Raw genomic sequence first — 25,625 nt, 5'->3', positions numbered from 1 at the left:
CACAACTATACTGCTGGAAATTTTGCAAAACTGTCACATTGATGCTTTTTAATATTATTTATAACTGCCATAACTTTCACAGTCCACAAATTGTACAACCACCCCTGAAAAAAGAAAATCAACATTTCTCCACAGCAATTTTTACTTGCTGTGGCACCTAGGCTAGATCTCCTTCTCCATGCGAATCGTTCAAGGCTTCAAGCAGCAACAGAAAAGCATCGTACGGGCATTCACTCTTGAAGGCACTGTACAGCACTACTACAGCAGCATAAGCAAGCTGCAAGCCTTTTACCGCCTGAAGGTCTTCGAAAGTGATATGCCAACAACCAACATGTGATAGCCAATGCATTTTCAGCATCTTTTGACACATCCTCACTGTACTGAGATGCCCTTCTTCTTGTGGACATACACTCGCGAAAAGTGTAGATAAGCAGCTAAACCAAGAACACTGAGCACAGCCAATAGCCAGTAGAAGTAATCAAGATGACCTCGGTTCAGATTGTCCGAGAACCAGCTATCCCCAGTCATGCTGGTCACCTTGTCAATTGCATACACAAGAAAGCTGCTGATGAAGCTCCCAATCCCAAATATGCTCAGGTACAAAGCAAGGCCCAAACTGCGCAAACCATCTGGTACTTGGTCATAGAAGAATTCTTGCAGGCCAACCATTGTGAACATATCAGCCAAACCAGTCAGGATGAACTGAGGGACCACCCACCAGAAGCTCATGGGGATTGTGGCTTCAGGATTGTCCACCAGGCCAAAATCTCTTGCTACCATGAGCCTTCTCGTCTCCACAAGGGCAGAGACAACCATCAGAATTACTGAGATAATCAATCCAATTCCAATCCTTTGCAACGTTGTGATACCGCGAGGGTTCTTTGAGTACCTCCTAGTAAGTGGAACAAGGATTCGGTCATATATAGGAACAGAGATGACGATCGACACACTGATCAAGCTTTGTAGGGCAGCAGCTGGTATGTGTACTTTACCTATCCACCTGTCTAGTGTGCTTGCTTGCTTAGTGAACAGTGTTATCCACTGGGCAAAAACAATTGCGTAAATCAGGCAGGTTGCCCCTATTGGGAACAATTTAAGCACAGCGGTGGCTTCATCAGGAAAGCATGCCTTTTCTGCATCATTGTGATCTCCCTGGGATGATGATGCTTGGGTGCAGTGAAGATCCCCTGATGATCTGCATGCCAGAGGAAGAACGAGCAAGTAAGGTTGTAGTTTGCAACGGATGGGCTCTGCGGGTGGTTTCATTGCATACATACTTTGAACACCATGATGCGCACCACCATCGTATCTTTGCTAGAAGCGATTTCCCAACCTGGTCGAATAGGCTTGTGTTACTTCTTAGAGGATAGAAGCGGTAACTCTTGGTCCCAAGCAAGAATACTGCAAGAGAAAGAGACATGGCAATGCAAGGGATTCCAAACCCAAGCTGCCAGCCTATGTTATCTTGAATGTAATTCAAGATTGAAACTGTAATGACATTGCCGCCATATATCCCAAAGTACCACCAATTGAAAAATGAGCTCCTTGAGGCACATTCTTCAGGGTCATTCTCATCAAATTGGTCGGCCCCAAATGCTTGGACACAAGGTTTGTGGCCACCTTGAGCAAAGGCCACGATATACAGGGACAAGTAGAAGAAAGCTACATGAATGTCCATACTGGAGGATGCATTATTATCTGCATTATCTCCAGATTCTGCTTGTTGATGAGGTACAAGAACCGGTGATAGCGTGAGCATGCCAAGCCCCTATATTGTGGATACAATTCAGTGAGAAATCTACATAATAAAAAACATCCAAGAAACTCCACAATATCATTGTCTTACACAGAAACTGAATAGTATCATTTTATCACAGTGATGCATAATTGCATAGTATGCCCATTATGATGGTGATAGCCATATATCATGTGGATGGAAAGGACAATATTTAGCTGAATTATTGCCTGAAATTCCTCCGTGCTTCAGATCTAAACACATCAAACTTGCCCCTATGGTTAATCCTTTACCCGGAGAAAGTAGAAACTATATCAGGAAAAATCATTGTTAGCAGAGCTAATTACTCTGAAAATTCCAGGTGAACTCACAGAATCAGAGTAGCATATGTTCAGCATTGTCACAGGTTCATCATAAAAGTGGCAGTTGAGTAAGCCACACAAGAACAGCCGACAGCGAGAGCACTGCACTGCACATACCAGGATGTAGAGGAGGGAGGCGCAGATGATGATGCGGTAGCGGCCGAGCCAGGAGTCGGCGACGGCGGCGCCGAGCAGCGGGAGCAGCAGCGCAGCTCCGTTCCACGCGTTGATGGCGGCGGCGGCGGACGCCGTGGACTGCCCCAGCGGGCCGGTCAGGTAGGTGATCAGGTTCCCGGAGATGCCGCCGAAGGCGAACCGCTCCGAGATCTCCACGCCTGCGATGGCGACCGACGGCAACTGCACGCGGATTAGTTCGGGAGAGAGAGAGAGAGAGAGTGCGGTGAGAGCGCGGCGGCGCTTGCTCGTTGACTCGCCGCCGCCGCCGCCGCCGCCCTGGTTTCTCGGGGGGAGTTTTTTGGAGGTACCGATGATGAAGAGGGCGGCGAGCCACCGGCCGGAGGTGCGGCGGGAGGCCGGACGGCCGAGGTGGTCCACCGCGGAAGCCGGCGGCGGCAGGAGGGGCTCCGCCCCCGCGTCCATGGTGGCTCGGTCGCCGTCCCGTTCAGATATTTTTTCCTCTTCTCAGTAAACGATCTAACGGAGTTTCAAAAAGAAAGTAAACGATCTGACATATTTAACTAATTGCCACTTTTAGATGTTGCAATTAACTATTTGCCACCATATTTAATTGCCATATCTAAAAGTGGCAAATATTTAAATACCCTAGCGCGCACGTTACTCTCGTTACTATATATTTGTCTATAAATTTATATATGTCTAAAGTTAAAACGACTTATAATTTGAAACGGAGGGAGCACTTTGTTGGCGGTTGCTAGTTGCTATAATCCGTTCCTGAACAAACTAACATGTGACACGTGACAATATATGCAAATTTTATTATTGGGATAACTGTAAAAAAAAAGTTCATAGAAGTTTGACATTCCACCTAAGTTATAGGCAAAGTGACATATTTCAGATTAAAAGTTATAGTTTGACTAAAGTAACTTAGTACAAAACACATTAACAGTTCACAACTTACAAAAACAAGTTGATTCGGTTAAGCACATAAGCATTTTGGGTGGTTTTTACAACAAAATTGATTAGGTTGACAGTCATTTGTAGCAAAATAACTTATGAGATAGAATACCAAAATTCAAATAATTTATGCGATGAATTTTATAAATTTCCCTTTATTATTTTCTGAACCTTACTAAATCTAAAATTTAAAAATAAACCTCACAAAAATTATTTTAAAAATATACTCCCTCTGTTCCATAATATAAGGGATTTTAAGGTTTTACTTGCACTGTTTAATCACTCGTCTTATTAAAATAATTTAAAATTATTTTTTTACTTACTTTATTATCTAAAGTATTTTAAGGACAACTTTTTATTTTTTATATTTACACAACTTTTTAAATAAAACGAGTGATCAAGACCGACCAAGCCATAGCACGGTATGCTCGCTAAGCTAAGTGTTTCTTCTTTTATTTTTATTTCTTGTTACAGTAAGAGCCTGGCATGTATTGTCAACTAGTACTGCAGATTTTCAGAAACCTCGGCTTTGTTCTTGTAGACATATCGCTTTGAAATGTACACGAACACGGCGACCTCCAAAGCGACGAGTGCAGTGAGAATCCAGTAGAAGTAGTCGAGGTGGGCGCGGTTGATGTCGTCGGAGAACCAGCTGTCTACTCCTCTCCTCGTCGCTCAGTCGATCGCCGACACGAGCGCGCCGCTGGCGTAGCTACCGACGCCCTGCGCGCTCACGGACATGGCGAGCCCGACGCTGCGGAGGGCGTCGGCCGCCTGGCCGTAGAAGAACAAATAAAGGATTTGCAAAAACAACTTTACGCTTCTTTCAACCTTACATTAAACACCTAAATTCCCGTGACTTGCTAAGTACAAAAGTACTCACCCTTACTCTCTCTCTCTCTATATATATATCCTCCGTCTTGAAGAGAAGATGAAGTGAAGTGAAAAATAGGGTTTCGTTCTGGTTCCCAGCCGTCACATGTGGTGTTGGGTGTTAGTCCGTTGATTCCGCTACTGTTGCTGTTGCTGTTGGTGTTTGCCTCGTCTGTGTCGCCGATTGCATTCTCGTGTTGTTCTGAGCTACAATCTAAGTTAAGATAAATAAGTCCTCTATTTATTTTAAGCATCACAATGATTCATATTTATCACCAGCGCTATGTCCTGAGATTGGTACTGGAATCGCGGTTTCGTAGGAAGCAGTGCGAGAATCGCGGTTTCGTAGGAAGCGGTTCGCACTGTTTTTTCTACGATACGTTCCTGTCGGGTGCCGTTGTACGGCGGTGCCGGATCGAGGAGTGACAATAAGGTAAACCCTGTTCACACCACACCGCTATACATCTTCTCCATACCAACCATTTTCCAGATTTATAAACTTCAAAAGAATTATTGCTCGCCTTTGTTCTTGTAGACATATCGCTTTGCAATGTACACGAAAATGGCGACCTCCAATGCGGCAAGTGTGGCAAGGATCCAGTAGAAGTAGTCGAGGTGCGCGCGGTTGAGGTTATCGGAGAACCAGCTCTCTCCTTCTCCCCTTGTCACCCAGTCGATCGCTGACACGAGCACGCCACTGGCGTAGCTCCCGACGCCCAGCACGCTCAGGGACACGGCGAGCCCGACGCTGCAGAGCTCGACGGGCACCTGGTCGTAGAAGAACTCCTCGAGGCCGATGAGGCCGAACACCTTCGATGTGCCGAGGAGGACGAATTGCGGCACCAGCCACCACACGCTCGTCGGCACCGTCGCGTCTGGCCTGTCGACCAGCCCGGCGTCGCTCGCGGCGCGGAGCCGTTTGGCCTCGACGAGCGCCGCCACGGCCATGGCGAGGCCCGACATGGCCATGCCGGCGCCGACGCGCTGGAGCGTGGTGATGCCCGCGAGGTGCCTTGTGAGACGCCTCGCGAGCGGCACGAGGGCACGGTCGTAGACCGGCAACAGCGTGACGATGGTGACGCTGATGGCGAACTGCAGCGCGGCGGGCGGCACGACGAGGCCCCCGCCGACGTTCCGGTTCATCGTGCTGCCCTGCTTGGTGAACAGGGTGATATCCTGCGAGGCGATGATGGCGAACACTATGCTGGTCATCCAGATTTTTTTTTTCGCCGGAAAAGGCAGAAGGAGACCATCCGAGTATATTAAGAAGAAGTAAAGTTACAAAAAAAAAAAACACGACAGAAGCTGTCGAGGACGGATGTGCACGAGACACCACACGCTAACCACACAAGCACAAACCACTGAAAAATGAAACCAAGCACCAAAACGACCCCCGCTAAGCGTGGCCGATCGCCGCCCGGCCTACAACAACACCACAAAGGCGAGACTCCAAAAAAACGATGTCCCCAAGGAGGTCATGACATCAAGGACGCCGCCATCGCCCATCTAAGAAAGATGTGGTTTTCACCCAGAGAGAACTCGCCAAGAAAGGGGAAGAGGTACCCACAACAGCGCCCCCAAGAGGGTTACGACACCCGAAGGCGTAGCCGCTGCTAGCCCGGTGATCACCGAGCGAGGCTTACGCCTGGAACCCCTGCAACCTTTCAAGTAGTTTGTCGCCCATCAACTCATTAACCACTACACAAGCATTGGCAGCGCGTGGCTTCCACCAAGACCGCACCGGCGCCCCTCCACCGGCCGACTTCCGAACTTGCTGCAGAACCCTGCCGCCAGCTCGCTGCATCCCACCGCTCCTCCCCTGAGAGCTGGCCCAGGCCACCTCCGTCCCGCCGCCCGCCGGCCTCTCGCCATGTTCGGCCAAAGGAGAACCCGGGACTAGACAACATCGCTTCGGCCGCTTGAGCTTCCTCCACTGACCAGCAGCCGCCTCAACCCAACCGAAACTCCCCACAAAGAAGGGGAGAAGCTCAAGAAGGGAGAGGGTGCTGACCGGCAACGAGAAAAACGACGCACCGCCGCCAGCTCTCTTTGCACAGCCGCTTCTCCCATAAGCACTGACACCGGACCTGCAATGCCGAAACCGGCCGCCGCTCGAGGTCTCCAGCTCCACCACCGTCAAGCGTCCTAGCCGCCCGCCCACTGCGCCTCCTCGTCGCCGGCAGCGGAAGCCAAGGAACAAGGCGCCGCCGACGCCACCGGCTGCGGCAGCCTCGGGGCGTCCCGCCGCCGTCCGGCAGCCATGGCGGCCGCGAGCTGCTCCGGCCAGATACGCCTGCAGCGGCGCCCGCGCCGGCGCCCAGTCTCGGCCGCCGCAACAGTGCCGACGCCCCTCCGGCCGCCGCGGTGACGCCAGCGAAACCACCGCCGCAGCCGCTCTGCCGCCGAGCCCTCAAGGCCCCGGGCCGCCGCGCCCTCGCCGTCGCGTTGTCGCGCCGCCGTACCGGCCAGATCCGGCCTCAGAGGCGCCGGATCCGCCGCCTCCCCACGCCGGCCTGCTGTCTCCGCCTCCGGCCGCTGAGGTCGCCGTCGTCGGCTATGCCCCATCCTCCCCGCGCTGAGTTAGTGGCCTCCGAGCTTGAAAGGCCTCGCCGCCGCCTTCCCAGCTCGCCACCGGCTTGGAGGAGGAGGGGGCGGGGTTGTGGCGGCGCGGGCGGCTAGGGTTTTCGCCCCCCGAGCCGCCCGCGCGAGAGCGACGCGGGGGTATTCTCCTCGTCGTTGGGCTTGGTCATCCAGATTGGAAGCACGTTGACGAGAAATCCCTTGCCATCCACCACTTCTTTGGATAGAAGCCTGCACGAATAACGTTAAGAGAAATTTGATGTCACGCGAAGATTGCAATTTGCATCCGTGCGCGCGTGCTCACCGTTCTGTGCAAATGGCATCCTTGCGGCAAAACACCCTCTTCGTCCACGCGCGCGCGGCCGCGGCGGACGTCTCGGCGAGTCGCGCGAGCGGCGCGCCGTCGATGGGTCGCTCGGCAGTGGCACGGTACGTCCCCGTGCCGAGCAGGAAGACGGCGAGGTACAACACCATCGTGGCCCAGCACACGGCGAACCCGACGGTCCAGCTGACGTTGTCCTCGACGTAGCTCAGCAATGTCGTGGCGACGGCGTAGCCCCAGGATGTGGAGAAGTGGAACCAGTTGAAGTAGGAGCTCCGCGACGCGTTCGCGCCGGGGTCGGCGTCGTCGGCGAACTGGTCGGCGCCGATGGCCTCGGAGCAGGGCTTGTGGAAGCCCTGCGCCAGCGCCAGCAGGTAGAGCGCGGCGTAGAAGAAGGCGAGGCGGGAGGTGGGAGACGGCGGCGGCAGGCAGGCGGTGGCTCCGCCATTGCAGCTCGCCGGGCGAGGGTGCTTTGGTTGCAGCGTGGATGAGACCGTCAGCATCCCTAAGCTCTGTAGCAGACATTGTAGTTGGGTAAGGAGTGTCAGAAATGGCGATGATGTGTCCAATGGCAATGGCAATCACCCTTTTTTTTTTTGAACGGAAAAAAAAGTTGAGGCAATCACCTTGAAAAATCTGTTCAATTTAGGTAAAACAAAGTCTTATAGAAACTATCTTACAAAATTCAAGGTTGATTTTATATCTCAAAATTATTGTCTAGAAGTTTCAGATTCAGTTTTATTGAGGTGTACTTGATAATGCAGTGGCAAAAGGTGTGTGGTTTCAATCCCGAGGTCATCTTACAATCTCTTCTTAGAAAATGTCGAATAAAAAAAATTTAGTTTGCTCCCTCTAAATTCGTTGTATTAATTAGTATCATACTCCATTCTAGTTTTATTTATTATTCTAGTTTTATTTATTTTGAGGTGAATGAAGTAGCTTTCACCTACAGCTGTTGGACTGGACCAATGTACCAGACTTAAGCGCTACGCTCATACTCCAATTTCTTGCCAAAAAGGGGAGTAGTTTACTCCTCCAACTTAAGCGAACCGGATCATGATCATGACATGACTAACGAAGATGACAGGCTTGGGTATCCGAGAGGATCGAAATAGGGAGGTGCAGAGCGGCGACGCGCGACGGAGCACTGACCAGAAGGTAGAGCACGCCGGCGGCCACGACGGCGCGATACCGGCCGAGGTGCGAGTCGGCGGCGAGCGCGCCGACGAGCGTCAGCACCATCACCGTCCCGCCCCAGGCGTTGTCCGCCGCGGCCGCCGCCGCCATGGACATGCCCATCAGCCCCGTCAGGTACATCATCAGGTTGCCCTGCACGCCGTAGAACCCGACGCGCTCCAGGAACCCGACGGCTGCAGATCAGTGCAGATCGATCACGCCGCAGCAAAAGTTAGTAGAATGACAGCCGCATGCATGGGCGAGGTTTACCGATGATGAAGAGCGCGGCGCGCCAGCCGCCGCGGCCGTCGCCGTGTTTGGAGGCGGCGGACGATGGCTCGTCGGAATGTGCAAGTAGCCGGCCGGACTCCATGGCTGATTGGCTGGCTCTGCCCCCCTCTGACCTTTATAGTTACGAAGTACAACTTATAGCTGACATATGAAGATATATTTCTTTTATCAGATTAATTGCTCTTGAACGAGAACTCCCTCATGCCGAAAATGTGGAGCACACATATCGATAACATAAAGAAACAAGTATGGGTCAGTGTCACGATCTTCAGAAATTTTTGGCACAATAAAAAGAAGCATTGGTAGCACTCACCTTTCTAAAAAAAGATCTGGTACCACTCCATCTCGTGCACTAAATATTTGAGAGTAACCTAAGTACTCCTATTTTTAAAGTTATTGATGGTCAAAGTTATAAAACTTTTGACCTCAGCCTTGTCTAAAACGTCAATTAATATGGAACCGAAGGGAGTAAGAGCAACTTTAATGGTAGGTGATAAAGCTAACTATATATTTATGTGCAATCGAATAAGAAAAAATGAGTAGTGTTAACTAGCTCTATACATATTCCTAGATAAATGCATTAATTATATAAGCGAGAGAGATATTACCTCCGTAGTCGTAAAGAAAGTCGTTTAGGACAATGTTTAAGTCAAACATTGGGAATATAAATCATGAATAACTCTCAAGTTGTTGAGTTTAAAAATGTAAAATCTATATGAATAGATTTATCTTGAAAAATACTTTCATAAAAGTATACATATATTACTTTTTAATAAATATTTTTATAGAAATAAGAAGTCAAAGTTGTGTTTTAGAGACCGTGTCGTTGTCCAAAACGACTTTCTTTATGAATACGGAGGGAGTAAGAGATAAAAGATTAGAAATAATTTTATACTCCCTCCGTTTCACAATGTAAGTCTTTCTAGCATTGCCCACATACATATAGATGTTAATGAATCTAGACATACATGAATGTGGGCAATGCTAGAAAGTCTTACATTGTGAAACGGAGGAAGTAGCTAATTTATTATATTTTTTGGGGGGAATTTATTATATATGTTAGCTCTAATTCTACTTTTGTATTAGCTTATAGTTTGTAGTTAGCTCTACTACTAAACTTACTGTAACAATGTTTGTCTAACTTGTTCTCCTGCAATCCAAAGATCCAAACCCAATCTATGAGGTTATCCCCTTTTGGCCTTTTGGATTTTTTTTATTAAACTTTGTCAGTTGATTTCACAACAAAATTAATCACAATCGTATCAAACATTTCAAAATGATTTCAAATCTAAATCTAACGGTATTGCTTTTGTCACAGAACCCACATATTATTCACTAATTGTTGTTGGAAAATCAAAAAAGATTATTTCTTTCTGGAAAATTCAACGCAGAGAGAGAAAATCCACTTTGGTAAATCCATTGCAGAGTACTACTAAATATATCAAGTAGAAGTATTGCAGTAAGAAATGCAAATTGCAAGTTGGTTTGCTCCTTTTAATGCACATTTGGAACACAAGATTTTCGAAACATGCGAACAGGAAAAAAAAAATAGCATTGGATTGTCCTAGCATGTCAAATTATACAACCACATGCATTTTCAATAGGACTATAATTATACATGCAAATGCTGCGAAAATGCAATGTATGTTCAAACTACACTAGCATACATCTTCTGATCTTCCCCATGCGAACCATTTTTCAGATATATATATAAAAAAAAACAGAAGAATCATTGCTCGTCTTTGTTCCTGTAGACATATCGCTTTGCAATGTACACGAAAACGGCGACATCCAATGCGGCGAGTGCGGCGAGGAGCCAGTAGAAGTAGTCGAGGTGCGCGCGGTTGATGTCGTCGGAGAACCAGCTCTCTCCTCCTCTCCTCGTCGTCGCCCAGTCGATCGCCGACACGAGCGCGCTGCTGGCGTAGCTCCCGACGCCCTGCGCGCTCAGCGACATGGCGAGCCCGACGCTGCGGAGGTCGTCGGGCACCTGGTCGTAGAAGAACTCCTGGAGCCCGATGACGCCGAACACCTTCGATAGCCCGACGAGGGCGTACTGCGGCACCAGCCACCACACGCTCATCGGCACGGTGGCGTCCGCCGGCAGCCCGGCGTCGCTCGCGGCGCGGAGCCGTTTGGCCTCGACGAGCGCCGCCACGACCATGTGGAGGCAGCACGTGGCCATGCCGGCGCCGACGCGCTGGAGCGTGGTGATGCCCGCGGGGTGGCCCGTGAAGCGCCTCGCGAGCGGCACGAGGGCGCGGTCGTAGGCCGGCAGCACGGTGAGCATGGTGGCGCTGATGACGTCCTGCAGCGCGGCGGGCGGCAGGACGAAGACGCCCCCGCCCACGGCGACGCGGCGGTCCATCGTGCTGCCCTGCTTGGTGAACAGCGTTACCTGCTGCGAGATGACGGCGGCGAACACTATGCTGGTCACCCAGATCGGAAGCAGCTTGACGACGAAACCCTTGCCATGTTCTACCTCTTCTTCTTTCGCCAGCAGAAGCCTGCAAGATTAGCGTTAAATTTAAACCTACGCCATTAGAATTTAGCAAGAGTTTAGACAATGCACGAGTCAAGAACGCAGTCTGTACCGTTCCGTGCAAATGGCGTCCTTCCGGGGAAACACCCTCGCCGTCCACACGCGCGTGGCTGACAAGGACTTCTTGGCGAGCAGCGCGAGCAGCGCGCCGTCGATGGGTTGCTCGGCGCGGTACGCCGCCGTGCCGAGCAAGAAGACGGGGAGGTACACCGCCGTGGTGGCCAAGCACGCGGCGAACCCGACGGTCCAGCTGACGTTGTCCTCGACGTAGCTCATGGCGGTGTTGGAGATGGCGTAGCCGCAGGAACTGGAGAAGTTGTACCAGTTGAAGTAGGAGCTCCGGGACGCGCGCGCGCCAGGGTCGCTCGGCGGCGTGAACTGGTCGGCGCCGAAGGCTTCCGAGCACGGGTTGTGGAAGCCCTGCGCCAGCGCAAGCAGGTAGAGCGCGGCGTGGAAGAAGACGAGGCGGCCGAGAGATGGCGATGGCGGTGGCGGCGGCGAGCAGGCGGCGGCGGCGTCATGGCAGCTCACCGGGTGTTGGTGCGTTGGTTGCATCACTGATGAGATCGTCAGCATGCCCAAGCTCTACTTTTTTTCATAAAAGAAATGGCTATAAAACGTACTCCCTCCATCCTAAAATAAATAAATAATCATCTACATAGTAGATTAGAATGTGATGTACAGCGAATTTGAATAAGCACTTATCCAAATTTATTAAACTAGATTATATCACATATCCATCTAGAATTGATTTATTAAAGTGAACAAGGAACCAAATCATACAGCCGCTAGCTCTGTTATCATTGCAGTCAGGTGACGTAGGCAACCACTTTTGACTATTTCACGAAAGCTTTGTGCAAATTTAGATTTGCAAATATCACCCGAATATACTGCATGATACTTCTGCCACCATTTTTTATGATTAAACCCGATCGATTTTTTTAATTACATTCATGTTGTCCCAAGTTTACAGCACAAGTTCTTCACTTCTTCCCCTTGCTAGCAGATTGAAATTAAAACGTTGCCCTCCCAATGAGTTCTTCCAATATGAATTCAATAAGATCAAGATTTACCATTGATCTTTAGTTTTTCAAACGTGCGTTAAAAGTGTGTGGTATACTTCTTCTGTGTAATAAAAAATACTTTAAAAGTTAGTATAAAACTAAAATTCGATCTTTGAATGACATAGAACCAAATTTATCATTTACTTTTGTTGTGTTAAGCTTGTGTTTTAAAAGGATAAAGTTCATTTTTTTACTAGATATATATTTGAAAGAGTGATTTGTACTTTGAAATATCTTTATTACCGAAGTTTTACTTTGGATCACCCTCCCTCGAATCTTTTCACGTTGGACCAGATATTCTTATTATTTTTCACTTTAGACTACCCAAACTCTTTTCGCGAGCATATCAACGGCCTCAAGCACATCGGCATCCTCATACCGATGATCTCCCCTATTTACATATACTCACATATTTGATGAATGAGAGATTGGATATGGCTAGATAAGAATGTTATGTTGGTACAAAATGAAAAATGGCAAAAATAGCTAATTGATGGACCATAGTAAAATTCAATAATAAAAGGTGGCATAAAGTATAAATCACACTATTTTTTAAAACTAAAACTCTTAAACAGGTACTCCCTGTCTCTAAATATAAAGGATTTTGGTTGGATGTGACACATAAAAAAATTATTGTTAGACACCTTGTTGGGCTGCACCACAGCTGATCCGCTACGCAAATCCTGGCCCAAGCAAACCCAGGAAGAGAAATACATAAAGCAATAGCTGCTGCTCATTCAAAGACGAACAGAAAAGACAGGACGGCGACCAGCCTAGGCGGCTTGGCGATCGGCGGTGGCGGCGGCGGCTTGGGTCCGGGCTGGATCCTCGTCGAGTACCTATTCCCTCCTCCACCCCCCATTCCCTAGCTTCCAGAACCTTCTAGCCCCCTGTATTTCCCCATCTTCCACCTCCAAAACAACATTGTTGACTGAATAGTTGTTCGTGGTAAAATTCTTGTTGTTTGGTGATTTGGTTGCTAACAATTTGGTATCAGAGCCAGCCTGGTTTCCCCCATCTAGCTCTTGGTCTAGTTGAGAAAGTTCTCATCAAGTAGGGTGCCATGGCAATAGAAGACAAATTGGACTTGCTATTGAGGCGGATAGAGGAGTATGAGCTGAGGCGAGAGGAGGCTGATCGGAGAGCTAGAGCTGATATACGGTCTCTCATAGATGTGGTTGAAGCATGCACACCGGAAGTTGGGAAGAAGGCAAAAGACTTGTTGGCGTCAATTAAGAAAGAGCAGTCAAAGGTGACGCCCACCACCTGTCGGCGTCAATTAAGAAAGAGCAGTCACTTACTTCTTGCAAGAGTGATGGTTGTGGAGCTGAGCAGTACTGAGCAATTTGGTTCTGAGAACATTTCCTTCAAAGGAAAACATGTTGACAAGCTGAGACTATTTGGCATGCCACCTTGGCTGCCATTAGTTTGTTTTCTGGAAGCTAGAGAAGGGAAATGTTGCACTACTGATTCTGCTGCAAGTATAATTTCTTGGAATGAGCAAAAGAAAATGATGACTACTGAAACTTGCACTTGCTTTGAGCAGAAAATGCAGAAGTTTTGGGATCTGACTTTCCAGGTTAGTTTGACAACACTTGCTAGCAAGGAAAGCAATCTAGTTATTTGTGATCCTAAATCATTATCTGTTTGGTTATCATCTGTTGATCTCCGGGGGATGTTGCTCAACTACTACCAAACTAGAGTGGAGAAATGGAATATGAGAATAATTTGTATGGTGATATCAGAATCTGAGTCATGTTTGGAATCAAATTACATTGGTTTGAATGCTGAAAGAGATCTGCTATATGTGATTGCTGATGAAAAAGGCTGCAAAAGGGTGAAAGAAATGGAAGAAGATGCTAATTCAATTCATGATGAGAAATATACTTTTGAGTTAGTTTCTGCAGAGGTGGTAAATACATTAGGATCTACTGGGCAATGCATATGCTTGACTGATGAAATCGGCATGCCAATAAATGGACATAATCATGAACATAGGTGGACTATGCAGTTGATCAAACGAGGTTGTCATTGTTTGTAGCATATCAAATTGTTGGGAATCATTGTTGGCAAGCAATTCATAACAGTGCCATTGTCAGGCATCACACATGAGGACTTCGCATGGAGTAAGAAGTTATCGAGGCTAAAGCTACTTGCTCTATTCTTCTTCAATAATGTTCTATTGTCTAACACCAAATATTTGGAGCAACCATGGGATCCGGGAGGTTTTAATTCATCGGCATGGAGACAAGCCGAATTCAAGGAGAGGGGATTGTTAGACACCTTGTTGGGCTGCACCACAGCTGGTCCGCTACGCAAATCCCGGCCCAAGCAAACCCAGGAAGAGCAATACATAACGCAATAGCTACTGCTCACTCAAAGACGAACAGAAAAGACAGGACGGCGACCAACCTAGGCGGCTTGGGTCCGGGCTGGATCCTTGTCGAGTACCTATTCCCTCCTCCACCTCCCATTCCCTAGCTTCCAGAACCTTCTAGCCCCATGTATTTCCCCATCTTCCACCTCCAAAACAGCATTGTTGACTGAATAGTTGTTCGTGGTAAAATTCTTATTGTTTGGTGATTTGGTTGCTAACAATTATCTAGATTCATTGTACTGGGATGCATCACATCTAACCAAAATATCTTATATTTAGGGACGGAGAGAGTAGTTCTTTCAGAAAAATGTTTTTCATAAAGTTTCCTTAAAAAAAATTATAATTCGTATCAACTTTCTAATATTTAATTTAATCCATCTGCTTCTATCAACAACATTAAAATGCATATTTTATCTTGATTGTCATTAACATGTCTTTCAAACCGCTAAACAATACATTTCATTCGATTTTTTTAAATATCATATAATATTTTTAGGTTTAAAATAATTAAAACTCAATTTATAATGCGATAAAAATGTCTTGTTTCTTATGTCCTAAATTTATCTTTATCTTCAATACAAACGACTACCATCTAATTGTGATAAAGTTAGTGCCATCCCTCGCTATCAAGAACATACCCAAGAAAAGTGAAACAATCCATTCACAAAAACAGTGTTGCCGGGCCGGGGAATATCAAATTGAGAACGCGAACTTGATCACGACATGGATAGATGCTCGAGATGTTGGTAATTAACTAACTTACAGGTGGGGATCGGAAGCAAAGAACTGACCAGCAGATGGAGCACGCCGGCGGCCACGATTGCCCGGTACCGCCCGAGCCGCGAGTCGGCGGCGAGCGCGCCGACGAGCGTCAGCACCAGCACCGTCCCGCCCCAGGCGTTGGCGCCGGCGGCCGCCGCCGCCGTCGACATGCCCATCGGCCCGCTCAGGTACATCACCAGGTTGCCCTGCACGCCGTTGAACCCGATGCGCTCCAGGAACCCGACGGCTGCATCCATCCATCCGAGAAACGCTCAGGCGAGGCAAAGAATCGATCGACCTGCGTGCGTGCGGTGACGCGCGCGAGTACGGCGAGAGGTCAGCGACGGCGTTACCGATGAGGAAGCGCGCGGCGCGCCAGCCGCCGCGGCCGTCCGGTGAACCGGAGCCGGCGCATGTCTCGGATGGTGGGAGTATCCCGCCGGACTCCATGTCCAGCACAGTGAGAGACTGCAGAGTGGCACCCCGGCCGCTATGATGCAGAGTTGCAGACAGATGCTTGGATACTTTTAGCCGCCTCTTCTTCTTTTTTTTGGAAGAACTCTCGATACTTTTTTATAGCTGACGTGGGCAGATATCAAGATATTTTTCTGTGTCGTAATGGGCTGATGGCCTTGCCTGATTGTGGCTAGATGTCTAGATCAATATACTCAATAGTAATTCGGAGTAATAGAGAGTAGAGAGTGATGGCGTATAAAGATAGATGCCTCCTTCAAACGGATGAACTGAATAAATGTATAAAATCTCTACTTGAAACTTATGTGAAAAAAATAGTCTAATGTAAAATTTAATCAAAGAAGAAACAGTGTTCTTTAAACTTTTTATTAGGCATAAATTGACCCAATTAAACGGTAGACCCAAAAATGCAAGCCCACCCAGCGCAAAGCTCGCGAGCAATTTTTTAATACGTAAAAGACTTACATATCTTTGCAATAAGACGAGTAAAGTTGCCAATTACAACTGAACAGAAAAAAAAAAAGAGGAAGTAGGGGAAGGGACTGAGTGCACTCTATCTAATCAGATGGGCTGACCTAGGACTATAGTGGCTACATAAGTAGCTAGCTGCCGAACCACAACCTTTGTCAAAGGCTAAAGAGATGCTTCCTTTGTCATCGTCTTCGCAATATCGATCCTGTTCCATTGTCGTTGGTTGAAAACTCAGTCATTGTGTTCTTTCTAGAGATAGAGCAGGCTTCAAAAGTTACGATAGTATCGAACCCTCTTCTCTATTCTTTAGGTATCTTCTTCCGGCTGTCACATAATCCAGCTAAGCGTGAAAGGATGATTCGCTCACCGGTAGGCAGTTCGTGCGCCCAAACTCACACGAGCTAAAGCTCAAGCTCGCTCTAGGGCACGTGTCGTGTCCAGCGATACAGGGATTAGCGGCGCTGAAAATGAAAACAAGCATCATTAGTGGGATACGACTACAAATTGAACGCCCGGTTTTCCAAAAAAAAAATTTGGTGTTGTTTCACCTTTTTATACGAAAATATTTCACAACATTTTAAATGATGAAACATAACCAAATCACACTTGAAACATTCCACTACAACATATGGTACATTAATTTTGAATTTTTTTTAGGTTTGAATTATTGAAACATAAACAAAACCGTGTGCATCAAAGATGAAAATATGGCATACTATCAACATTTGATCCAAACACAAAGAAACATCATAAGTACACTAGCTAAAACATAAAAAAAAATGAAATAAAATATATCCGGTTTGGACTGTATCTTCTTCCCTCCGACGAACACAGGATTGCCAAGGGTTGTCGGCTCAGTGCTCTCCTCCGTTCTTCGCTGGAGATCCACGCCGAGAAGGTACAACGCCCTTCTGCTCCTCTGAGGCGAGCAGCCGTCGTTTCCCTAGGCCCTCACCACCCTGTCATCGTTTGCTATTGGGAGCTCGCTATGCCATCGTCATCACTTGGGCAAAACGGAAACCGCGCCATCTCCAGATCCATACACGGGATGCCATAAATTTTGACAATTTAACCCTTTGTAAAAACTTATTACAAGAATAAATCGTGTTAAAAACTTATTTTAAAAATGAACCGCGACCTCAGTGCCATCGGAAGTGGCGCTGAGATCCAACATCTCAGCGCCACTAATTTTAGCGCTAACCTCCGTCCGAGGTGTCATAAATTAGCCACATCATCATGGGTCAGCGCCACTCTCATTGGCGCTGACCTTTTCAAAGCCTAAAAGGCTCTATTGGTGATGCCTACCTGAAATATACTACTAGTGCAGTGGTTAGCTCTATTGGTTTTTAGCACTAGGTCTTGGGTTCGAAGCCTTAAGCTAGCAAATTTTTTAGGCATATAACGGTTGAAAATCACAGGCGCGGATTCAAACCCATGACCTCCCATGACCTTTGCTTTAGAGGGCCTTGATAATGTGGCTAACTTATGACAACTCGGAGGTTAGCGCTAAAATTGGTGGCGCAGCGCCATCGGAATTGGCGCTGAGGTCACGGTTCATTTTTAAAATAAGTTTTTAACACGGTTTATTTTTTAATAAGTTTCTGTTCAGGCTGTTCACGGGTTGGGCACAACCCGGTCAAACCATCAAACCGAACCAGACCGAACCGCACGGCCGGTTCTGCACGGGTTGGGCTGCTTTAACCTACAACCCGTTGAAACCGCCGTCGTCCCCGCCGGCTCCGCATCCCTCTCGCCGCCGCTTTAGTCTCGTCATCCTCCTCGCCCCGGCCGTGCTCATCGACCAACGAGGAAAGCGTCGCGCGTCGTCCCCGCCGGCTCCGCATCCCTCTCACCGCCGCTTTCGTCTCGTCATCCTCCTCGCCCCGGCCGTGCTCATCGACCAACGAGGAAAGCGCCGCACGAAGCCAGGTCAGCCTGTTCGTTCATCTACAGAAGTGCTTGCGCATCATCTGCAGGAATTTTTATCTGCTTGCAAAGGACAGCTGCCATGGCTGTCGTCCTGCTCTCTGTTCGTTCTCATACGAAGAAGACGACAAACGGTTTAACCCGTTCAAACCGCTAGACCAAACCGTCTAATACCAGCCAGCTCCGGGTTGGGCTGGGTTATGGCGGAAACCCGTCTTAACCGTAGATGAACAGGCTGAGTTTCTGTAAAGGGTCAAATTATCAAAATTTGTGCACGGGTTGCTGTCTTCCTCCCATCTCATGGCCTCGAGCTACGCCGATGTGCTAGCAAGCCACCGCAGCTGCATGAACCCTCGCCGGTCACAACAAACCATGGCCCGACCACCGCCACGGAGGAATGTGGAATGGTTGACTGATAAGACGCCCGATATTTTGTTAGGTACAGAGCGCCCGAGCATAATTGTTTCCGTCATTAATTAATGTTATTAAAAAAGAAAGTGCACCAAAAATCGTGTGCGACTGTGTGCACGCGTTCGGGCGATGGGATTTCTACCCACCGTTGTAAATACCGAAGAAGGTGGTAACTTACAATCAAACTTTGCCGATTGATTTTTCCACAAAATCATGATTATATCAAAAATAAATTGAAACCTAAACCTAATGATACTGTTTTTTGTCACAGAATTACTCCCACTAGCAAAAAAAAAATGATGTCCACTTTTTCAACGTCAAAGCAATTTGACTAGAGAGTAGTACTCCTAAGAGCAGGTTTAATACATCCTAATCAGCCGGCGCTAGCACGTTACCCGTCAGCAAAATCCGACGTGGAGGAGTGAGAAGGGAAGAAAAAGGATGGAGCGGGCGCTCCATCTATCGCCCGGCTGAAGCACAACACACGAGGAAATATTGCTTTCTTCCAATCAGATGCGAGGAGATCAGGTGCACATGCTAATATTAAATATCTAAATCTTCAATAGAGTTAAACAAACAGCCAACCTAACAGTCAGCCTATTATATTAGTGATGGGCCTGATGGCTATAGGTGACATGGTATTAGTATAGAGCCAGTAGCTGGCTATGTTATTAGGCTTGCTCTAAGGCTCTGTTCGTTGCTGCCTGTTCCCAACTCCTCCGCCTCGTTTTCCATGCGCACGCTTTTCAAACTGCTAAATGGTGTTTTTTTTGCAAAAAAAATCTATACGAAAGTTGTTTAAAAAAATCATATTGATCCATTTCTGAAAAAAATTAGCTAATACTTAATTAATCACGCAATAATAGGACCTTCGTTTTACGTGCCGGGGAGGAGGGGTTCCCAACCCAACCCCTCCTCCCGAACACAGCCTAAGAGAGCCTGCTTGGAGAATTTGTATTTATTTTTCCTCTTGTAAAACCTTTATACACCTATAAGTTAAGTGTACCAAAAATACAACCTACTTTCCTATACATATTCGTAAGGAGAGATCACGCATGCCTCTAGGCCTTTTTAATCTTCTGGGTGTATTAGGGCATGTACAACCGTCTTTATTAGTGGTCTCTCTCTATTGCCATGCAAGTAAATTTGATGACATAGAAGAAAGAGAAAGGAGTATGGTTGTTATGCATGACAACAGCTCAGAGTCGACTCGTAGTATTTATTAGAGCAAATTTTGTTGCATGGTGGTGAAAGAAAGAAAAGAAGAGTAAGAAAAAATATTTTTATACATTAATTATTAGAAACCATATTGTCTCTAATTGTTGTAGAATGCTAATCTCTAAATAACGTAGAGCTAATATCTGACTCTAACTTTTTATATGCACTTACACCAAACAACAGGAATTTCAGCCTTTTTCGTCTGATGGATACAATCCAAGCATGCCCCAGCCACCAAGTACTTGTACTCCATCTTGCTGCTAGAGAGGTACCATAATCTTTATGTTGCATTCTCTCACTATAAATACTATAGTCCCTCTCGTTCCATAATTCTTAACATTTAGATAATGACACGGTGTTCAAAATACATGTTTAACTTGATTTTTCTATTATAATATATACATAAATAAATAAATATTGTTTACTTTTCTCATAGTACTTTGAAAGATAATTCTATATACATTGTTATAGTTTCTTTAAACTAAATACTTTAAAGTTATTGATAATTAAAGTTATAAAAGTTTAACCTTAACCTTATGTAAAATGTAAGAATTATGAAACGGGAAAGAGTACACATCTTTGAGCATGTGGACCATTTTTCAGACTTATTACACACTCTAATCCGAACTCGGAAGAATCATGGCTCGCCTTTGTTCTTGTAGACGTATCGCTTCGCGATGTAGACGAACACGGCGACCTCCAAAGCGGCGAGCGCGGCGAGGATCCAGTAGAAGTAGTCGAGGTGCGCGCGGTTGAGGTTGTCGGAGAACCAGCTCTCTCCCCCGCTCCTCGTCGCGCAGTCGATCGCCGACACGAGCACGCCGCTAGCGTAGCTCCCGACGCCGCGCACGCTCAGGGACATGGCGAGCCCGACGCTGCGCAGGTCGTCGGGCACCTGGTCGTAGAAGAACTCGTCGAGCCCGATGATGCCGAACACCTTCGATAGGCCGACGAGGGCGTACTGCGGCACCAGCCACCACACGCCCATCGGCACCGTCGCGTCCGGCCGGTCGATCAGGCCGGCGTCGCTCGCGGCGCGGAGCCGTTTGGCCTCGACGAGCGCCGCCACGGCCATGGCGAGGCAGGACATGGCCATGCCGACGCCGACGCGCTGGAGCGTGGTGATGCCCGCGGGGTGCCCCGTGAAGCGCCTCGCGAGCGGCACGAGGGCGCGGTCGTAGACCGGCACGAAGGTGAGGAAGATGACGCTGACAATGGACTGCAGAGCAGCGGGCGGCACGACGAGGCCCCCGCGCGCGCCGATGCGCCGGTCCATTGTGCTGCCCTGCTTGATGAACAGGGTGACCTCTTGCGCGCTGACGATGGCGAACACTATGCTGGTCACCCAGATCGGAAGCAACTTGGCAAGGAACCCCTTCTCGCCTACCTCTTCCCTCGCCAGAAGCCTGCACGATTAGTGTAAAACATTCGCCATTAGGAAGGTTATCAGATCAACTCATCAAGAACGCACGTTTTGCTTTCGCTGGCGCGGCGAGCTCACCGTTCTGTGCAAGAGGTATCCTTCCGGCGAAACACCCTCGCCGTCCACGCACGCGCCGCCGAGGAGGACGTCTTGGCGAGGCGCGCGAGCAGGGCGCCGTCGACGGGTTGCTCGGCGCGGTACGCCCGCGTGCCGAGCAAGAAGATGGGGAGGTACACCGCCGTCGTGGCCAAGCACACGGCGAACCCGACGGTGCAGCTGACGCTGTCCTCGACGTAGCTGAGCGCGGTGTTGGAGATGCCATAGCCGAAGGAATTGAAGAACTGGTACCAGTTGAAGTAGGAGCTCCGGGACGCGCGCGCGCCGGGGTCGCTCGCCGCGAACTGGTCGGCGCCGAAGGCTTCGGAGCACGGGTTGTGGAAGCCCTGCGCCAGCGCTAGCAGGTAGAGCGCGGCGTGGAAGAAGACGAGGCGGGCGAGAGATGGCGGCGGCGGCGGCGACGGCGAGCAGGCGGCGGCTGCGTCATGGCAGCTCGCCGGGTGAGGATGATTTGGTTGCATCACTGATGAGATCGTCAGCATTCCCAAACTCTGTAAAATTGCGACTCTTTGTTGGAACATCGATGAACTCGATCATCCGATGACAGAGTTGTTCGACAGGTACAGATCGAGAGAAGCGGAAGATCGAACTGACCAGGAGATGGAGCACGCCGGCGGCCACGATGGCGCGGTACCGCCCGAGGCGCGAGTCGGCGGCGAGCGCGCCGACGAGCGTCAGCACCAGCACGGTCCCGCCCCAGGCGTTGGCGCCGGCGGCCGCCGCCGCCGTCGACATGCCCATCGGCCCGGTCAGGTACATCACCAGATTGCCCTGCACGCCGTTGAACCCGATGCGCTCCAGGAACCCGACGGCTGCGGCATCCATGAATCCGAGAAACGCTCAGGCGAGGCAAAGAATCGATCGACCTGCGCGCGGCGCAGGGACGCGCGCGAGTACAGCGAGAGGTCAGCGACGACGTTACCGATGAGGAAGCGCGCGGCGCGCCAGCCGCCGCCGCCGCCGCCACGACCGTCGGACGAACATGTCTCGGATGGCGCGATTAGCCCACCGGACTCCATGGCTGCCACAGTGCGGTACCCCGCTCTGATGCAGACAGATGCTTCTATACTTGACTTTTTTTTGGGGGGGGGGGGGGGGGGGTGGGGGACCGGGGGAAGAACTAGATACTTTAATATCGAATTTGCTAGGCATCTGGCGACAGATTTCTCGGTCAAAATTTGTCAGATTTTCATCCGTTGGATTACGTATAGATCTGTACTGAGGCTGTGATGTAGGGTCAGATCGGGTGTTCGGCACCCGTCCCCTGAGGTAGGAGTTTTATTTTACTCTAAGCCTGACATGATGTAGTATCTTTTTCACTAGGTTTATCGGCTCAATGCAACAAAAAATAGCAACAATGCCCCCACAATGTGTAATTATAGTGTGCAAATACTAAACTTACATGTGTAATTACTAAACTTACAGTCCTATATAACTAAAATTACATTTGTAAATTCTGTTGATATGACATGTAAGTGTACTTACATAGTTATACTGTAATTACACTATAGTTATAGTGTTACTACACGTAATTACACTATAATTACAGTGCAACTACACGTAATTACACTATAGTTACAGTGTAACTATAGTGTAGTTACACTGTAACTATAGTAAAATTACACTGTAACTTTTAGTAGATGGGTTGGTGATAATTTTTTTGCAATGTAAAGATTAAAAAATAAAATACATGCAATATATATAATTAATATATGCTGATACATGTATAGACTCTTCTAATCTAGTAATCAAATGAGCCTAATCCAACTATCTAAAATCTGTGTGATTTGGACCCAAAAATCTGTCGCGTGATGGATAGCTAGTCCCATCGAATTTGCTAGGCATCTGGCGACAGATTTCTCGGTCAAAATTTGTCAGTTTTTCATCCGTTGGATTACGTATAGATCTGTACTGAGGCTCTGTCGTGTGATGGATAGCTAGTCCCCTTTAATATAGCTGATGTGAGCAAATATGAAGATATTTTTGTGCCGTGATGGTTGACGAGCTACATATCTAGATTAGCAGTAATAGTGTTAATACCCATTCAGAATGATAAGAGAATATATCCATATAGGGTGATGGCATAAAGATCGAGTCAGGTTTCCTTTGAACGAATACTCGATTTAGTCTCTTAAGTTTACCTAAAGCTTAATTTAGTTCTTAGGATTCATTTTGTCCGTATTTGTCCTTTAAGTATTCGTTTTAACTTAAAATCATCCTCGGATCTACTTATGCTAATCTTGGTATAAGAAAATATCCACTTCACCATTAATTTGCAATACACTAGAAAAGAGGGAAAAAATAAATATCATTGTACATGTACTTCCTATTATTTTAGCGCGTACTCCCTCCGTAAAAAAAAAACAAACCCTGGTTTCCGTGTCCAACGTTTGACCGTCCGTCTTATTTGAAAAAATTATGAAAAAAAATTAAAAAGACAAGTCACGAATAAAATATTAATCATGTTTTATCATCTAACAACAATGAAAATACGAATTATAAAAAAATTACATATAAGACGGACAGTCAAAATTGGACACGGAAACCCAGGGTTTGTATTTTTTTGGGACGGAGGGAGTAACACGCAAGGGATGAGCTTTAATGGCTATAGAATATATAATTGTTTTTTATGTATATAAATTATGTATGACCTATAAGAAAATTCATTATGTCAGGGTTATGGATAAGTCATACCCTTTATCCTATGACTTATGGAAAATACCGATGAGATATACCTTCACGTGTACGGTTGGTTTCCATATACGTTGTTAGGAATTCGCCTCAAATTATGGAAAATATCTTCACAAGTTAAGGAATTGCCGAAGTCCTACTCGGAAAGGGTATGATCTCTAGTATATCGTGTCGGTTTACATAATTTTCAAGTCTTACTTGGGGTCAAGTTATCCCACGGTATAAAAGGGGCCCGTAGGGAGAAGGTAAGGGTATCGCATCTCATCGCCAACACACCCACCAAAGTTTACGAAGCCGGAGTGCACGGAGCCAACTCGTCGGGAGATCTCGTCGAATCCCTCGACTACGATCTCATCGGTAGCGTCAATTCGTTTACTCTCTTTGTAATCTGTTCTCATCATCATCAATCCCATATAAACTGGGCTAGGACTATTACCTGATAAGGGGTCTGAACCAGTATAATCCTTGTCTTTTGTCTGCTTTGATGTCGTACTACGTAAATCCTTTTTCTAACGTACCCCAATACCCTATTCTTCCGGTCCGCGAGTATCACTCGTCGACACATTGTACTTAAATCTCAAGAAACAACATCATATAATTATTGGATGTACGTCCTATAAAAAGTTAGGCATATAGAGGGTTTCACAACTTAATTGTACAGCATTTCTTTTTTGGTATGTGGGTTATTTATCGAGAGAGAAGTTTAACCATGTTGCCTGTTAAATCGGCCCAAGGGCAACTTTAAACTAAAATAAGAACTTGAAAAGACTAAAATAGACGAATTAAAACATTAAGGACCGAAATGAGCATTAGTCGAGACTTAGAGGGCCAAAATTTAAGTTTTTTCCGCTTATGCAGCAAACTTTTCAGTTTATTTATATAACTCGCAAGAATCAGGGCTCTCCTTTGTTCTTGTAGATATATCGCTTTGCAATGTAGACAAACACGACGACCTCCAAAGCGGCGAATGCGGCAAGGATCCAGTAGAAGTAGTCGAGGTGAGCACGGTTGAGGTCGTCGGAGAACCAGCTCTCTCCTCCGCTCCTCGTCGCCGTGTCGATCACCGACACGAGCACGCCGCTGACGTAGTTCCCGACGCCGAGCACGCTCAGGGACATGGCGAGCCCGACGCTGCGCAGGCCGTCGGGCGCCTGGTCGTAGAAGAACTCGTCGAGCCCGATGTCTCCGAACACCTTCGCGAGGCCGACGAGGAGGTACTGCGGCACCAGCCACCAGACGCCCATCGGCACCGTCGCGCCCGGCCGGTCGACCAGGCTGGCGTCGCTCGCGGCGCGGAGCCGCCTGGCCTCGACGAGCGCCGCCACGACCATGGCGAGGCAGGATGTGGCCATGCCGGCGCCGACGCGCTGGAGCGTGGTGACGCCCGCGGGGTGGCCCGTGAAGCGCCTCGCGAGTGGCACGACGGCGCGGTCGTACACCGGCACCAGCGTGATCATCGTGAAGCTGACGACGCAATTCAGCGCCGCGGCCGGCACGACGATGCCCCCGACGCGCCTGTCCATCGTGCTGCCCTGCTTTGTGAACAGCGTGCTCTGCTGCGACACGACGGCGGCGAACACTATGCTGGTCAGCCAGATCGGAAGCAGCTTGACGAATAATCCCTTGCCATGTTCTACCTCTTCTTTCGCCAGAAGCCTGCACGATCAATGTCAGACCTTACCAAGATCGTCGAATCGAGGACACAATTTTGCTCA

At 48.0% G+C, this 25,625-nt stretch overlaps 4 protein-coding genes and 1 pseudogene across 14 annotated transcripts in view; all 5 read right to left on the bottom strand.

The window, feature by feature from the left end:
* Window positions 1–20: 20 nt before the first annotated feature.
* Window positions 21–2,764, bottom strand: LOC112937603 (protein NRT1/ PTR FAMILY 5.10). Of its 5 annotated transcripts, none has more exons than XM_066310208.1 (5): window positions 2,583–2,764; window positions 2,215–2,432; window positions 1,847–2,044; window positions 1,278–1,768; window positions 21–1,195 (listed from the first exon to the last, which is right to left on the bottom strand). In XM_066310208.1, the coding sequence occupies exons 3-5, from the start codon at window positions 1,883–1,885 to the stop codon at window positions 373–375; spliced, it is 1,353 nt and encodes a 450-aa protein (XP_066166305.1). In that variant the 5' UTR covers window positions 1,886–2,044; window positions 2,215–2,432; window positions 2,583–2,764; the 3' UTR covers window positions 21–372. The 5 variants fall into 5 exon arrangements, with proteins under 5 accessions (XP_066166305.1, XP_025878153.1, XP_025878154.1 ...); XM_026022368.2 differs by lacking the exon at window positions 1,847–2,044 and having other exon boundaries at window positions 21–892; window positions 993–1,195; XM_026022369.2 differs by lacking the exon at window positions 1,847–2,044 and having other exon boundaries at window positions 21–1,166; window positions 1,216–1,768.
* Window positions 2,765–4,531: 1,767 nt separating this feature from the next.
* LOC107276270 (protein NRT1/ PTR FAMILY 5.10) lies at window positions 4,532–8,520 on the bottom strand. The gene is made up of 5 exons (XM_015772123.3): window positions 8,414–8,520; window positions 8,120–8,337; window positions 6,950–7,479; window positions 6,808–6,876; window positions 4,532–5,269 (listed from the first exon to the last, which is right to left on the bottom strand). The coding sequence occupies exons 1-5, from the start codon at window positions 8,514–8,516 to the stop codon at window positions 4,576–4,578; spliced, it is 1,614 nt and encodes a 537-aa protein (XP_015627609.1). The 5' UTR covers window positions 8,517–8,520; the 3' UTR covers window positions 4,532–4,575.
* Window positions 8,521–9,971: 1,451 nt separating this feature from the next.
* LOC136356407 (protein NRT1/ PTR FAMILY 5.10-like) lies at window positions 9,972–15,737 on the bottom strand. Of its 6 annotated transcripts, none has more exons than XM_066310200.1 (4): window positions 15,533–15,737; window positions 15,181–15,426; window positions 11,029–11,533; window positions 9,972–10,941 (listed from the first exon to the last, which is right to left on the bottom strand). In XM_066310200.1, the coding sequence occupies exons 1-4, from the start codon at window positions 15,627–15,629 to the stop codon at window positions 10,164–10,166; spliced, it is 1,626 nt and encodes a 541-aa protein (XP_066166297.1). In that variant the 5' UTR covers window positions 15,630–15,737; the 3' UTR covers window positions 9,972–10,163. The 6 variants fall into 6 exon arrangements, with proteins under 6 accessions (XP_066166297.1, XP_066166294.1, XP_066166298.1 ...); XM_066310197.1 differs by having other exon boundaries at window positions 11,029–11,561; window positions 15,209–15,426; window positions 15,533–15,736; XM_066310201.1 differs by having other exon boundaries at window positions 15,209–15,426; window positions 15,533–15,736.
* Window positions 15,738–20,182: 4,445 nt separating this feature from the next.
* On the bottom strand, window positions 20,183–22,299 carry LOC4324947 (protein NRT1/ PTR FAMILY 5.10). The gene is made up of 4 exons (XM_015784347.3): window positions 22,142–22,299; window positions 21,814–22,031; window positions 21,181–21,710; window positions 20,183–21,085 (listed from the first exon to the last, which is right to left on the bottom strand). The coding sequence occupies exons 1-4, from the start codon at window positions 22,236–22,238 to the stop codon at window positions 20,317–20,319; spliced, it is 1,614 nt and encodes a 537-aa protein (XP_015639833.2). The 5' UTR covers window positions 22,239–22,299; the 3' UTR covers window positions 20,183–20,316.
* A 2,385-nt stretch (window positions 22,300–24,684) lies between these two features.
* LOC4324946 (uncharacterized) overlaps window positions 24,685–25,625 on the bottom strand; it is an 11,394-nt pseudogene continuing 10,453 nt past the window's right edge. Inside the window, exon 8 of the transcript XR_010739781.1 lies at window positions 24,685–25,566. The product of XR_010739781.1 is annotated as an uncharacterized protein (transcript). The remainder of the gene's footprint in view (window positions 25,567–25,625) is intronic.

The sequence above is a fragment of the Oryza sativa genome, chromosome 1, assembly GCF_034140825.1.
Source record: "Oryza sativa Japonica Group chromosome 1, ASM3414082v1".
NCBI classification, from domain to species: domain Eukaryota; kingdom Viridiplantae; phylum Streptophyta; class Magnoliopsida; order Poales; family Poaceae; genus Oryza; species Oryza sativa.
This window is presented reverse-complemented; position numbering and strand designations above follow the sequence as displayed.